Source organism: Oreochromis aureus, linkage group 9 (genome assembly GCF_013358895.1).
Source record: "Oreochromis aureus strain Israel breed Guangdong linkage group 9, ZZ_aureus, whole genome shotgun sequence".
NCBI lineage: Eukaryota > Metazoa > Chordata > Actinopteri > Cichliformes > Cichlidae > Oreochromis > Oreochromis aureus.
Window position 1 is genome coordinate 13,579,735 of NC_052950.1, and position 16,454 is coordinate 13,596,188.

Sequence of the window (16,454 nt, forward strand, 5' to 3'; positions counted from 1 at the left end):
AAATTTAAAAATGGCCACATTTTCAGAACCACAGCCACAAAATCAGGCGAAATTGTAGTTTAAAGCTGGAGATTCGTTGTTAAAAAGTGAAAAAAGTGTTACGATTATGCCACGGAATAGACACGTGAAAAAAATAAATAAAAATCCACCACACTGAGCTCTCTGATTGTTCATTGATTACACTGAGCGGCGAAACAACATAACAAATATTTGATGCGTGTCTTTGAATAAAGATCCGGCACAGAATCAACGAAGAAGAGCCAAATATAGCCTATAACAACAAAACATTGCACACCAGGCCTATATACATCTCAGAGGGTTTTAGCTGGAGGGGTGGCGCTGCACACTTCAAACGCGAATATATCCATTGTTGTGAGCCATTTGGCCTGCATAAGATCCTGTGCTCTGAACTAGGGAGTTTAAAGTAAGATTTTTTTTTTATTATACTTGAGGGAAACAGTGAGTTCAGCTGCTTATTGCAAGGAGCAATCGTCAGGGGAGACTTAAACTCAATTACTGTAGCCGTTCAGAATAGGGGGGAAAAAATACCAAGACAAAAAAATCGTGAAGAAGAAAAAAAAACACCCGGGTATATCAAGCAGTGAATAAAAAATTAAAAGATATTAATAAAATCGAGATGAAGCGTATCAAATATTTATTTTTTTCTGGGCAACAAAGGACTATAATACATTGACAGGCATAGGAACTATTGCCAGCACAGGTCTATACAATACAGCTAAAACCGCCTCCAATTTTCGGACATTATCGGACATAACAAGATATCAGGTGGTCCCCAAAAAAAATGTTTTTGAATGTCTTCGAACATTGAAAAAAAGACAATATTCCATTTATTGCTTTTATGGTGCTTCAAGGAGAGAACAAGAGGTGGGAACGTATTTCTGATTGGCACAACACATAAAAGCTCGTATAAAAACGAAAAATAGAAACACACACACGCACACACACACACAAGAACATTTCTCCTCGGGGGTGGTGGTGGGGTGGGGGGGAGGGGGGGTCTCACTTATGCTCTGTCTGAAATAAAAGTTTAAAAAAAACTGAATAAGGATGATATATAGAGAGAAAATTGGAAGTTTATTTCTATTAAATTTGTTCACTTGCTTCAATGTCGCCTCAACATGCTACAAGAGGGCTGAGTTGAAATATCCCAGAGAAATGAAAAATTACCCCAAACTTCTGTTTTTCTAAGAACCATAAAATCACATGAAGAACTAACCGAATATTCAAACCCACTAAAACAGGAGGCACCAGATAAATAAAAAAAAAAAAAGAAGTTTCAACAGACGCACCATATTTACAATTCCCATTAAATTACACATAAATAAATATATACATACATGAACACTGATTCCCTTATATAACCGTGAATCGTGTTGAAATTCAAAAAAGTTCAAGTTGGTCGCTTGGACAGAGAGAGAGAGAGAGAGAGTGAGAGAGAGAGAGACAGAGTCTACAACTGAAGTCATGGCATGGAGATCTGTGGGATTTCTCGTTGTTTTTCAAGTTTACTATTCACAATACTGATAAGAATTCGTCCTCTTTTAGCTTCTTCTTCTTTTTTTTCTTTGTCACAATCGTAAAATTGAGATATAGAGGGGTCGCTGGATTTCAGTCCATCCGTTGCAGCTCATAAAAAATAAGGGGAGTACATAAAAAGTCCTCTGGGTGAGGCAATACAGCTTTTCCACGCCCTGGAGCTGTTCCTCTGCAGCTTTTTTCTCCTCTTTTCTTTCTTTTTTATTTTTTAAATAACATTTCATATGGTTCAGGTGGTGGAAGAAGATTCTTGCGACTTTTCTTTTTTTTCCCCTCCCCCTGCTCCTGAATCCAAAGTGGGATGTAAAAACATAACAAAACAAAACAAAAAAAAAAAACATGTAAAACCGCGCAAGATCAGGAAGTGGCACGTTTAACTTTATCAATAATATTTATAAGGTATTTATAATATTTATATTGGATGGTTGGGGGCAGAGGGGCGCCGGGGCGGAAGGGTGTGGGGTCGGTGCAGAAGAAGGGCCCCTGCGTGGGGGGGCCGGTTTGGCCCTCGGTGAAGATGGGATGGAGAGAGAGAAAAAAAAATCACTTTCTGTGCTTCTCGTCTTTGTCTCCGCCTTTAGTGCCGTTATCTGAGTGACTGTTGGGGTTGTTGTTGAGGTACATTTTGTCCATGGCTTTGATAGCCTCGGTCAAATAGTTCTGCAGGGCCGTGATGGCCGCGCACAGTGCAGGGGTTCCGAAACCGTGCGAAATTAGACTGAAGTGGGTCAAACAGCTTTGAATTCCCGGTTCAAGAATGGGCTGTGGCCGCGAGTTTCCCAACGGCGAGCGGTCCTGGGACAGCAGGTCTGTGAACTCTTTGCAGACTTGCCTAAAATCAGAGCGACAGGAGGTGTTAATGACCGAGACAGAAAATCCCTGCATGAAAATTTAATGTTCCAATAATGCAAGAAAAAGAGGCTAAATACAAATGGACACACTGCAAAACGAAATGCCCCCGCGGGAGTGCTGGGTTGTAAATCCTAAACTTGCTTAAAGCGAGTTAAAAGTATCCGGCTGGAGCTTAAAAGAGAAACTTATTTCATCACATTCTCATATCTGCGTGGACAAATTTGTTGTGTGAGCCGGTGTTTCCTTCGCTTCGTTTCCAAAAATAACATTTGGGGAAAGAAAATGTCCTGGAGCTACAAACAGGTGACAGTTAATCTCTTAGCTGCAGTATTTTACTTTAAAATATAAATAATCATTTTTAAAAATCATAATACACAAGGCAACTACACAAGGAAAGATCTGCTAATATAATGAACTTCTTCTTCTTTTTTCTTTTTTTTTGCAGCCTCAACTCTGAACTTTAGTGGCTGATTATCAAACAGGAAAGACAAAGAAATGAAAAAAAAAAAAAAGAATAAGAAATTCCTGCTTTCATCCTTTTATTTTCATCATTTAAAACCAACGATTTAGCAATATATGACATTAAATTATTAAATACATACATTCCTTTTAGGGGGCTCCAGCATTAAGGGTGGATTAACACAGATACACTCTCCATATCATGTCACTTGTATATTAACGTTAAAAAAAGCCTATAATAAGCAGTTATGGCCAACAGCTGTTTGATTATAGCAGCCTATCATCAATATTAAATGCTGCCTCTGCTTTTCTTTGCCCTGTAAGGACTTCCCATGTTTTAGTTAATGCATAGTAAACACCAACAGTGTGCTGGATGAAAACCAGCTATGTGTCAGTGTCACTGAAATCTCACAGTAAACAAAATGCTGCTGCGCCAGTGGATGAGGCGAAAGGCCCATATTGAACAGCGGTATATTTAGCAAGCCTTGTAATTATTATTTATGATATCATATAGAGGCACCTGCTTAAATAATAATAATAAAGAAAACAAGGAAGTGAATTAAATCTATAATTAAAACAGGTGAGAAGCGTGGGGTTAAAAAAAGAAAAAGTTTATTAATTAATTAATTATTAATTAATTGTTATTCGGTAATGCTAGCCCGATATGTATGAGGCAAACGCGTTGTTTATTTATTTTGTTTGGGGTTTTTTTTTATTTATCATGGTCACTCGTCTGACGTAGCATACTCTAATTAAAAAATAGAAAATAAAATAATGCAAAATAAAATATCCAGCCTGTGAAAACTGCGTAAAAAAACAGCACTTTGATCAAATTCTGTGCTGGCACAGAGCGGCATGCATTTGGTGTGACATGGTGAAATGTGATAATAGCACTTACTTCGTGGCCAATAGCATGTTTTTTCTTTGGACTTGTTCGTTTGGGTCGGAATGCTGACGGTTTACATATTCAGCTACTGCCTTGGCTGGAAACTCGGTCTCGCATACATAACCGAAATCCCTGGCAAGATGCACCGCTTCGCCTGAGAACGAAAAGAAATGAGGTTGAATGTGTTTGCCCATAAAGCATGGTTACATCAAGCATAGACAAGTTCACACTCCCTGCCCGAACACAGCGTCCAGTCTGTGCGTTCAGACGGCAGGGTTAAGGCACCTGTGCGTTCCCAGCAGCGTCAGTGATGATGCTGCTGCTGATGACGACATAATAATAATAATAATGATTATAATGATAATAACAATAATAATAATAATGAAGCTGGCCCTGCGAGCTGTCAGTGCACCCCGTCTTTCCGTCACACCGTGGGAAGACTTAAGAGATGGAGGAGAACCTTTAAGTGGAGGTGAAGTATAGACGGAGCGTCATGCTCGACACCATGTCATTGATTACCAATGCCTGCGCATTATTGAAAGTCCAGCAGATCACAGCAATTTTAAAAGGCTACACCTAAATCTCACTTTGCCTTTGCAAACTTCACTTATGAGACTTGCTGCTTTAATTCCGTCCCAAGCTCGCCTCTCTTGTTGGTGGATTTTTTTTTTTCTTTCCAAGTCTTTGGTTTTAATTTCCTGAAGCAGTTGAGTTTTTACTGCGGGGCTTCCTGCCCATAAGCCTCTGCTCCGGAAGAACGCATGCGCCAATTAGCATCAAAGCTCAAGTCCGGTAAGCTATTTTCCATAAAATGGAGCGGATCGTAAACAATGACAGCACAGAAAACCCACTGTCCCTTCAATAAATAACCGGCTGTCTCAGTCCCCCCCACCCTTCTCTGTCATCCACCACCCCAACCCCCCACGTGCCACCAACCTCTTATTACCCACAATCAAACATTTCTCCAGGCTCATTACAATACAGCACCAAATTTCTACGAAACACAATGAATATTGCATTCGGTGCTCCTCTGCAATAATGATTAACGGGGACCAATGAAGCATCGCAGGCTTTCACCTTTGGAAACCAGCGGCACACCAAATACCACTGCACTGAATAATAAGGTTCAACTCTGCTAGCAGAATGGATTTATCCAGTCGCGCAAAAGGCATCTTTTCTGCGCACAATAATTGACTAATTTATTTTATAATAGGCCCAAAACATATAGCTCCCAATAGGTCAGCGCCACGCCATTTGCATGCAATAAAAATTCCACCAAAAGCCAAAGCATGGGAAGCTATTAACGAAAGAATTAAGTCACCATTAAAAATCAGCTCTGTACTGTTATATCCAGACTATATTAACGTTTGAAACAATGCAGGGTTAATAAATCAATCGACTTCTCATCCATGAGGTGAAACAGTTCAGCGGTGCCCAATAAACAAGCAGCACTCAATAATTAACTGGACTTCAACACAAATTAATCCAGTGTATAAACTAGGCCAGCCGTGGACCTGCAAGTGTGCTCCTGAAAGCGAAGGCCAACGCTGCAAAGCCACTAGAATTACCAGCACCATTCTCACTATATATACATATACGTGTGTGTGTGCGTGTGTGTTTCTCTTCTCACACACACTCGCAGACATACACACACACACATCCTTCATGCTTTATTACTTGCGAGGCAAAGTCGGTCCACATTACACGGATGAGCGCATATGCTGATTTCCAACACAGAGAAAGAAAGAAAGAGAGGAGAGAAAAAAACGAGTTTGCAAGCACCTGGTATCGCGGGAGCAACAAGAGTGGGAACGTGATTTATGGTATCCGACTTACCTTCGACTAGTGACGTCAACAAGGTTACGTTGGCTGCCTTGCGTCTGCCCGCAGGTAGATTCAAACCGATTTTATCCAGCTTCTCCCTTAAGCTTCTTCCTCCGTTCTTAGACTTGGCCCTGTGACAGTAACACAAAGCAGAAACTCATTGTAGTGTTGCTTATGTGGAGGAATTTCTATAAGGGAGGCTAATATATGAGCAAGAATATTTTCTTTGAATATATATATATATATATATATATATATATATATATATATATATATATATATATATATATATATATATATATATATATATATATATATATATATATATATATATATATATATATATATATATATGTAATTAACAGACATATAAAGGTAATGATTAATCCATAACTATTAATGATTAACTATATGTATATATGTTTTGGCTAATAGTGGATTTGATTTAAAGTCGGACGTGAACTTCACCCTCCTCCACATATCTGATAGCTGCAAACAATAAATAATACTAAAGGAGCCCCCTCCGCCTTTTTTCTACCAGCAAATACTGTACAAACTGAATAAATAAAGTCCTACTTAATAGGCAGCGCTATTACTGGCTGTGTGTCTGCAGCACTTCTGTAGACAGTTCACTGGAGACCAATGTTTTCATGTGTAATGCCTTCAGTGGGCCTATAGAGCTGGGCTTGAAACAGACTAGGCCTACATTAATTTGGGAGAGAGAGAGAGAGAGAGAGAGAGAGAGAGATACCCAGTACGCTTGGGAAGTTGATATGGAATTTAACAGACCCCCCTGCTTTAAATGCAGGAGCTAGGTGTCATGGTTGGTCGATTTTAATTATTCTTGGTACAGAGGAGAGAGAGAGAGAGAATGGGAAAGCAAGAGAGGAAGGGAGAGATGCACGCTCGCTGAAAGAAATGATTGGAGTAGAGCGAGAGTTTCATACGCACGCGCACAAACCCACAGGTAAAGAGGGAGTAGAGAGACGAGGTTTTTTTCCAGCCAACCAGTCAATCTCACCTCCTCAGCACCCCGCCCAGCAGAGAGGCGTTGAGGCACTCGGGCGGCGAGAGGCGTCTCTGCACCTCTGCCACCGTGACCTTGTACTTTGATGTGGAGCTGAGCAGGGACAGGCGACCCGGAACTGAGCAGAACACCTCATTGGGGTTAACCACCCCTCCGAAAAGACCGTCCTTATTTACTGGGATTGCGGAGACGTTGTTGTTCTTGGATAAAGACACTGGACCTATAGCCAGGGAGGAAGAGAGGGAGAGAGAGAGAAGGGGGGAGGGGGAGATAAAGTGAGGGATGGCGGGATGGAGAGAAGGAAGGAGGGAGGGATTGCGGGGTGAGACAGAGAGAGAGAGAGAGACCGTGCTCAGTGAATTTCATGCAATGCAGAGCCTTAACTAAATGAGAAGGGGGTGGGGGGTTAGGCCCCGAAATTGGAGTTTAGCACAACATGTGTACATGTTCGGTAAGACTGGCGAATAATAACAATAATAATAATAATATATTGCAGAATCAGTAAAATCAGCACTATGAGGCCTGATTTCCGTTCAAATATACCTGCCTGAAAGCCAGTATACTTCCGCTCGTCTGTGCTCTTTTGTTTTATTATTATTTTTATTATTATTATTACTTTAAAAAACACCAGCCAATGACGTTATGTAGACAACTATGCAGCAGACAATGAAAAATAAAAGGATGTGTGCGCCCTAAACAGCATCTCCGCACAAAGCAACCATACCAACCGAGAGATTCTGTAAAGTCTACCTATTCTGACATATCCTGGGTATCCAGCAAAACACCGTACCCCGTGTGTGATTTCACACTGGGGGTAGTGGGTTAAGGATGTGTGTGTGTGTGTGTGTGTATGTGGAGGGGGGGCTCAGCAGTGCTGGGCTTTACACCGTTTTGGTGTGCAGTAACCGGAGACAAAGGGGACTGTGCGCCTTTGGATAGATCACTTGTGACATTAATGGCTCAAGGGAGCCTAATAGAGACAATAGGAGTTAAACGAACTCTTGAGATTACTAATATAAGAAGCCAATTATCATGTTGATGTGCAGATAGACAGACTAAAAAAGAAAGAATGTTTAAAAAGATAAAAAAGAAAGAAAGAAGTAAAAACCGAAAAAAGGAAGGGAAGAAATGGGGAAGCAAAATCACTCCGTATCTTATCCAGCGAGTTCTAATTTGACCTGACAAAACGTTTTTAAAACATGGCCACGAAAAGAATGGGACTTCCTCGTGTTGTATCAAGTAATACAATTCACTGAATTTTAACAGCAAATAAACACGACGGACTGAAGCAGCAGCAACAGCACAATCCAACAACCTTCACCAAAGTAGCCTAAATATATATTTAAACAATTACATTTCACGATATTAAAAATCCAGCCAAGTGATTTTTTTCCCCAAGCCTAGTTTTTGATTCCCCTCACTGAATGACAGACTATCATCCTACACACAGCAGGCCTGTGCTCCATCCAGCGGTACCAACTCCCATTTTAGATTTGACCACGCTACGTGATTGCAGCTATTGGCTTCCTGAAGTGCCAGGATCGTCTATGAGGCCTGTATCTTTGACCATCAATAGCACGCGGGCCTACAAAGCCCACCAGCTCTACTCATCTCCCCGCTGCGCTGAAACGCTGACAGTAAATTCCATCAGCGAGGGGGGAAAAAAAGGTGCAGCCAGTTTGACGCACTTGGAAACCATGTAATGAAAAATAGGCTACTGCGTATTAGGATCAGTCAGGCATTACCGCATTGCATCGAGCTCTCTCGAGCAGAATAGTGAATGGCGTTTGTGCGTGTGCGTGTATGCGAGTGTGTGTGTGTTGCTTAGTGGTGTGCAGCTTGAAGAAACATGCATGGTACTGTATCTCGGAGGAAATTGCTTACCTTTTTTAATTACAGTCTGGTCGGGGATGTGAATTCCTTGATCCTCAACAGGCTATGACACAAATGCAAAAAAAAAGGTATACGTTTAAGTACAAAGGCAGGAAAGAGAAGGAAAAATCTAATAATGTCAACCTCGGTCCTGCGTACGTAAACGCACCTCAGGATGCGGTGCAGGAACAAAGCCTGACACAATTAGCAGCCACAATCACCCAACATGGAGGCTCCCGAGGCCCCATACCTGTTATTATTGTCCATGTGTGTTTTCGACCGGTTACACTGATTAGATGACAAACGCAGACTTAAATAACGAAGCTGTGTCGCCCCATAATCCTGACCTAATTTCGCCCTCAGATTGGCTGTACTCACAAGGAAACTTCTAATCTAGATTGGATAGTAATTATGGCGGCGCTGCCTATTAAAGGCCTATGAACTAATTAGCGAATTATTGGTGTTTGTTTCTGATTTTTTTGTAATGTTCTCAATATGAATGGAGTTTATTGACAATTTTAAAAGCTCGTCCATCACAGATCTTCAATAAAACGTCTGCCTGAGCTCCGTGCAGCAAAGTAAAATTCTCTCGTTATCGGGAAGCAGTATACTCTCGTGTTATTGTTCTCAAATAAGCGTCGGCTTCATTTATTTTATTTTTTTAAAACAGCGAAATTAAATTAAAATCAAACGACAAAAAAAAAATTACTCGTGAAAATAGAGATATCAGTTATTTTCATCTATTTCATGCCTTTTTAGTTTCAGATGTCGAACAAAAGCCATGTGTCAACGAACAGCATTATAAATGTTTTCTTTTAAATATATTTCATGACAGAAATAAATTGCAAATCAGTGCTGCTTTGTCTTAAACCGCATTGAAGATACTGGGAAAAAAAAATCCATGCATTTATTATTTAGTATATTTGCTATTTTAAGAGCTACAATGAGCTCCCCGAACCTAATTTACTGCGTGTCAGTCGTGTTTTGTATCAGCTAATATTAATAAGATAAACATGATACAGTTACAGCACTTCTATGACTAGTACCTGATTTCTTAAAGGCGGGGTGACAGAACAATTTTCATTATTTATTTAAATAAAACACACACACACAAACTCTCACTGATAATAGCGGGTTGGCACCCGTGGTGCTCGAACTCTTAATGACAGCATTATTCCTTTTCTTTCTTTCATTTTTTTTCTTTCTATTTTCATTTCTTAAAGGGAGTAATTCCACAGAAAGAGAAAGCCAGGTAAACGCTGCCTCACCTGCACGTCTTCTAAAGATTGGTGTATTCCATGGATAGGGATAGAGTCCGACAGTCCCGTTTCGATGCCGTGGCCGGATGGCAGGAGCACTTCCCTGCGATACTCCCGGCACAACTGGTGGGGCAGGCCGCGGTGCTGATGCAGCAGGCCGCTCTCCTGACCCTGCCTCTGGCCCGGCCAGCCCGGGTGCTGTGGCTGCGGTTGGGCGTGCAGGGAGTTGAGGGAGTATGGGTCGTTGACGTGCGAGTAAGGGTCCTGAGACTGCGGGTAGATGGGCTGGTAGGGTGGAGGAAAGTACGGGGGCTGGAAGTCCGAGTTCGGTGTGTGGGAGAGCGGAGGGGCGCTCGTGTAGGGACTCTGGCCCACGCTGCCCAGCTGAGGTAGCCTGGCTGTCCCATTGCTGGTGCCGTCGTGACGATCCTGACAGGTAAGGAAAGAAGGAAAAGTGCGTTTTAGCCTGAATACGTTCAAAATAAAAATCAAAATAAAGGACACGGTCATAAATTAGCGAAACGTCCGTCTATATTTTTACATGTGAATGCTCTGCGGGCATTATCAAATATGCCCCTGAGTGGATGACACGAATTAGCTCAAGTGTGGAATCTGTGTTGAATTATTCCAGTTAATTGGGGAAAGGGATTTTTTTTAAACAACAAAAAAACAATAACACCTACAACACATCCGCAAAGTTTTGGGAATCCAAAATAACCTGACAGTACATGAGCAAAATAAATAATTTAAAAAAAATCCAGAGAATGAAACGGCATTAAATAGGAAAGTCCTGACATTTTTTTTTTTATTTTTATTTGCAGGATGCTCAGCTGATTTTTTAAGCATGCACGCTTTGCAAAAAACTTGAAGTAAAAAAAAAAAAGAAAAGAAAAAAATCTGGTAGGCAAAGAAGCAAAGAAAGAAAGTATCTGATAGTGGGAGACTCCAGCAACTTACCATCGCGGAAAAACTGTGCACTAACATCTGTAAGGATTTTTGGTGGGGACTCAATAATAATAAAAAATTATTAATATAATAATCAGTTCACAAAAACACGGAGTCTTTAGGGGGGGGGGGCGGGGGCGGGGGAGAAGAGCAAAAGGAATAAACCAGCAAAACCCAAAAAGGAAAAAAGAAAAAAAAAGAACAAGGCCCCCGAAAAGACTCTTCTCTCCTGCAAAGATCACGATGGCCCCGGCGATCAGATATGTGCCTCGGTAGCAGGACGATAATCCATCAGAAATAAATGGTTAGATCCCAGCTGCCCTTCATTTGCTTCTAACAATGCAGATATTCGGCGGTGCTGGCCGATCGAGGTTGAAAAGTTTCTCTTGGTAAACCCTCTTTTCCCCCCTGTTCTCCGGGCTTCTATCACAGTGCTACCGTCCCTTCGCTCGAGCTCATATTAGCCCAAAAAAAAGAGCCGCTTCTTCGTCTCCCTCTCGGACTCCTACCAGAACGCATTCATTACAATTAATATCACAGGAATACTTAATAACAAGGAAAGAATAGACGGAAATCTGGCGTGAAGCGGAGGACGCAACTCAAGGCAGGAGTCTGCGCTTAAATGACGTCCATTGAAAGGAGGAATCAGTATATCTAATCAGAGATGGGGAGAGAGAGAGAGAGAGAGAGGGGGAGTGAGAGAGAAAGAGGGAGTGAGAGAGTGTGCGGAGAGAGGCACACACAAAAAGAGGGACATTCACCTCGTCTGACGAATCAGAGAGAGAGGGAGGAGGAGGAGGGGGGCATTTTAAAAGAGTCCCAGGCCAAAGCGCAAAAGTGAAAGAAAGACAGGAATGGGAAGGGAGGTGGACCACAGGCAGGAATGAAGAAGCCAGCGAAGGAAACAATGTGCACCTCTGAACTGGGTGAAAATCCAGCAGACGACGCTATGGGCATTCCAGCCGGCTCATTTCTACCGTTTGTCCCTTTGTTTTCCACCTCAGACTCCGACAGCGAGCTGTCCTCCATGGTTCTCTCTCACTCTCTCTCTCTCTCTGCCTCTCCTGTCTCCGCCGAATTAATCCACCGATCCGTCCTCGACTCCAAAAAACCCAGAGTCACGCCGGCTTTAACTTTAACGTTGACCCGGAAAGATGGAACAAAATAAAATTCCCACAGTGTGAGACAGGGCCGCTGGATCCTGCGCTCTGTAACTTTTGCGCGCGGCTTGAAATAGCTCCACTCCCCTTCCTGCCTAATCATGCACTTTAAAATTACGAAACAGCACTTACTGGGGCCTCGGCTGGATCGCGACTGCAAATGTTATTTATCTGTTTATGTATTTCTTTTTTTGCCTCGATACCAGCGGATGAAACAAACCGTTTGCCTGTAAATTAAAAGAATCCATTTAACACGACCGCGGAGGTGCCACTTTCTTTCTTTCTGTTTTTTTTTTTTTTTGCTTTCTTGCTCCCGTCCTTCTCTATTCTCACAGGACGCGGGCGAAAACACGTCCGACTGGCTTCTCCACTCCTTAAACAAGCCACCGGTATTACTGCCAAACTTCGTCTGTGTCCACAACAACAACAACAATCACTCAGTGTATGCACTTCACACATACACGCACACGCAGAATTTAACAGCTTCTGCAGTGATAGAAAAACCTGAAGAGTCCAAGAGCTTGTAACTGAAGCGCAAAATGAACCAGGCAGTGCCAGCACTCACACTGCTTTAAAATATTATTTTTTAATTTAATGCATGGTAAGTGTATATTATTGCTTTAATGTTTTCACGTGCAATAGAATTTTTAGTCATATTTATTTTATTTTTAATGTAAGTTTTAAAGTGGAAAATGCTGTGATTTTTATGCAGCCAGGCGATATTAAAAACAGCTTCCTATTATCATTATTATTATTATTATTATTATTATTATTATTATTATTATTATTATTGTTATTATTATTACATTAATTAACAAAAGCCATAATATGCAGTCTATTCATCTTGCAGTTAAATATGTTCTCTAACAGCTGTCAAAAGAATCTCATAGCTGGATCAAAACAATTTTAAAAAGCAGCCATGAAATAATTATTGAATGTTTAAAAATAATAATAATATAACAACAACAAATTTAGTAAATTAAAAACGAGCCTCTTACCTCGCAGTCTTCATATTTAATGTTATCAGTTAATTTCCAGAGCATTTTCATGGGTTGTTGAGGTGGATATTGAGTATAGGTATCGCCTTAGTCTTGTTTTCACTCAGTGAATTGTGCTCCCCGCTCAGAAAAACTACTTTTATTGAAGCTGTGGGTTGGTTGTCTGTCTTGCGCTCTGAGGTCTCCCTCTAATGGTGGAAGTGAAGGGCTGGATCAGCTCTGTAATAACACTGGCACCGGGCCTCATTAGCATATCAACAGCCGTTTGATTCCCCCCATCTGCTCACACAACACCAATGGACAGCATTACAGGTAAAGACTAAAAAAGCAACAAGACGCTACACACGGTTATTATTTCTACTGTTCAATGAGGTGTGTGTGTGTGTGTGTTTTTTTTATTGAGAGGAAGGGAGGGTACGGTCATGCATGGGGACCTGCTCGCACCTGGGACACTTTCTACAATCATTTTGATTTCATATTTGGGAGGATGGAAAAGTGCACATCCTAAAGAATCCCCCAGAAATTGTATATTTTTAACAAATTGTCAAATATATTTTTCTGTGACTTTTTTTTTGTCTAAACTGAACTTACTTCTATCCACCTCTTGATGACTTTAAATTTGATGTAAAGACAGCATGACTATGCTACCACCCCGTCACACACACCGTGGGGCCAACCTTGATTTTTTTTTTTCTACAAAAAAAAAAATAAAAAAATCCCAAAGTGTTATTTTAATCCTATTGAGAGCGGAGACCTCGAGAGGCTATTCTTTCAGTGTGATGTTAAAAAGGGTGAGTTATTCAAAGCTGCTCTACAGGTCCACTGGCTACCTGTAAGGTTGGCAGGGCTTGTGAGGGAGTCGAGGAGGGAGGGGGGGTTGGTGTCAATAATTAACACAACAACATGGCCTTGTTTCATTTGAATGAGCGGCTGGGGGAGCCTGGCTCTGTCCTGTCGCCGGTCGAGCCTTCACCTCACCAGGTCGTGGGTCAGCAGACAGGTCCACGGCGCTTTAAGGCGTTGTCCCCCTTTTAAAAGCCTGTTTGGTATTTTTGGTGGGACAGAGACAACCCCCCCTCCCTTCTTTTTTTTTTTTTTGTAACAAACAGTTGTTATTAATGAACGTGGAGCGGCTGTCAACGACAGCAATGCATCCGTGCGTGCTGCAAAAGAGACCTGGCCTGCTCGCCTGAAACGGGAGTGTTTCTCTTCCACCAAAGATCTCAGGTCGTCTCTTAAATCCCCAACGCATCCACAAGCCGAGGCCATACTTCTGAGTCAAGCCCAGATCATTTTTTAAAAATTAGACTCTACAGAAAGTCCACTGTGAGATGCTCACGCCATGCACAATTGGAACAGCTGCAAAGCACATGAAAAGTTTATCATTGTTATTCTTTGTTTTTGTTTTTTCTGCTTTAAAGCCTAACTACACGGTTCGAGCACGGGCTGTGTTTTGTAATCGCCCCACCTCTAACAAAGCACCTCAAGTCTGTTTCCATACACGTCTAACTTATGATGAAACAAATGTGGATATCACAGTGTGTCTGAAACGCGCACGATGTCCTTGCAACAAACGATCCATACCTTCAGACATTCAGAACTAAAAAACAACAACAACAACAACAACAAAAAAAATATGGTTAATTCCACACTTCAGGCTATACCTCCCCGCAAAAGACTCCAAAATATCTCCTGTGTGATCAAATCCAGGAGCCTCTACAGAACTCTGCCGCCTCTCTTTACTACAGGATTTCATAGCGTCCATGCAGCCTCATCCAACAAGTCGATACTTTGACTGTTTTTATGTATTTTTCCCCCTTTTTGCAGCCGTTTTCTTTCTCTTAAGGTAAACAACACATACCTGCCATTCCATCATTTTGCCCATAATTGACATTCTTTATCCTCTGCTTCCTTTTGTTTGTTTTGGTCCGATCCGACGGCGCGTCTATTTCATTAAGCCTTCGTTCGCAAAAGTAAACCTTTACCTGGGCCGGAATCGCTTCACCTGGCCATAAAAACGGTGCGGAGCCACCTGGCGACGCATGCGCACTGCTACGGGTGTGGACCAGAGAGTGGCGAGCACCTGGGAAGAAAAAAAGAAACAGCTTGTCTGTGTCTGTGTGTTGAATAGGTCTGAGCTGTCATACTTAATTAGTTTTTTAAACAACAGCGTTCACAAGTGACGAGCTGAAAGTATGGATATTATTTAGGCTATTTAACGTGATTGATGCAGACACAACACACCCCAACAAATACATACATCTGTAATAATATTTTTTTTAAGATCAGTTTAAAGGAAAATGTCCATTTCATGTTTTGACAAAAAAAAAGAGGATTTTATATGATTTTTCATCAAATATTAATTTGGTTTATTGTGCGCATAAACAGTGTGATAATCTAAGATGTGCTTTTTAAAATAATAATAATAATAATAGTAATAAAGGTTCCATATGAGAAAATACGGGAAACTGCGTGGGACAAAGCGAATATAAATATATATAATTATAAAGGTTATATTTGTCTTCACCTGGCATAAAACTAAAAAGGACATATCTGTTAACCTTTCCGTTCCTTTTCTTCTCTGATTTGTCTTGCTTAGTAGAAAACATGAATTGTCAGTGCAAATGAAACTGTGTCAAGTTAAAAAACTTGAAGGTTAACTGCCAACATCATTACACAGAAAGCTACCATACTATTGTGAGAGTCATTATTTATTTATCCACTGTTTATTTCTAATACATACTTATGTAGACCCCTCGGGCCAAGAGCGAATGAGCAACCCCCCACAACCCCCCAACCGCCTCCTCCCTCCCTCCCCCTCCCCCTGGTACACACGCACACATGAGAGACGCGCACACACGCACACAGAAAGCAGAGCAACACGTGCGCTGACGTGGGTGACAATGGCCAAATCTTTTGTCCGTAACCCCTTCTCCTCTTTGAAGTAATACGCTTCACACACACACGTAGGCAAACTGGCTGCTATGGACGTAGTCGCGGGGGCACTTCGCTGGCAGATAGCAGCATTGACCTACCTTTCACTATATCACACACATAAAGACAGCGTGTTATATGCGTGAAGTGTAACACTGGTGCTTGTGGACAAACTTTTAACGGGGGGAAGAAAAAATACAATTAATTTTGCTTTAACCCGATTTTTGTTTTTTGGTATTTTTCTAAATTGCAAAATTCCACACGGAGACTATAGATTTTTGTGGCGTTAATATTTTAAACGAGCCTTCATGTTTGACTTCAAAGGCGAACACATTTTAACTGCACACACAATACCTGCAGCTATATAGACCTTACCAGGCCTGGACAAAGGAGAGGAAGGTGGGGAGGGGGAATCAGAAATATTGTTTGGGGCTCTGCGCAAGGGAGGAGTGAAGTTTTAAAGCAGAGCTGTCTGAGAGTAGGTTACTCTTGTTCTGCAGCGGGGTCCCTTTTGAATATCTAGCCGGTCTAGGGCTTAGTTTCAACCAGCAGCACACAGCACCGGGCCTCCGGCAATGTTCCCCAACCGCCAGCTGTGTTTAAAAGGCGATAGCCACGACTGCGCCTCAGGCATCTTGTACATTTTATTATTATCATTATTATTATTATTATTAGTTTTAG

The 16,454-nt window shown here is 41.5% G+C and overlaps 1 protein-coding gene across 4 annotated transcripts; it reads right to left on the bottom strand.

Moving 5' to 3' along the window:
• Window positions 1-638: 638 nt before the first annotated feature.
• tfap2a (transcription factor AP-2 alpha) lies at window positions 639-14,922 on the bottom strand. 4 transcript variants are annotated; one of them, XM_031755550.2, is made up of 7 exons: window positions 14,701-14,922; window positions 9,746-10,165; window positions 8,490-8,541; window positions 6,600-6,825; window positions 5,591-5,709; window positions 3,767-3,908; window positions 639-2,389 (listed from the first exon to the last, which is right to left on the bottom strand). In XM_031755550.2, exons 1-7 carry the CDS (start codon window positions 14,731-14,733, stop codon window positions 2,101-2,103), a joined length of 1,281 nt encoding a protein of 426 aa, XP_031611410.1. In that variant the 5' UTR covers window positions 14,734-14,922; the 3' UTR covers window positions 639-2,100. The 4 variants fall into 4 exon arrangements, with proteins under 4 accessions (XP_031611410.1, XP_039473246.1, XP_031611409.1 ...); XM_039617312.1 differs by lacking the exon at window positions 14,701-14,922 and adding an exon at window positions 12,840-13,342; XM_031755549.2 differs by lacking the exon at window positions 14,701-14,922 and adding an exon at window positions 11,597-12,364.
• Window positions 14,923-16,454: the final 1,532 nt, after the last annotated feature.

What these genes read in the sequence shown, in the direction of transcription:
- tfap2a (XM_031755549.2), bottom strand. Translation starts at nt 11,710, where the DNA reads ATGGAGGACAGCTCGCTGTCGGAGTCTGAGGTGGAAAACAAAGGGACA. An exon ending in AATCTTTAGAAGACGTGCAG is followed by an intron (nt 8,542 to 9,745) that starts GTGAGGCAGCGT and finishes TTTGTGTCATAG; the next exon opens with CCTGTTGAGGATCAAGGAAT. An exon ending in AACATGCTATTGGCCACGAA is followed by an intron (nt 2,390 to 3,766) that starts GTAAGTGCTATT and finishes CTCTGATTTTAG; the next exon opens with GCAAGTCTGCAAAGAGTTCA.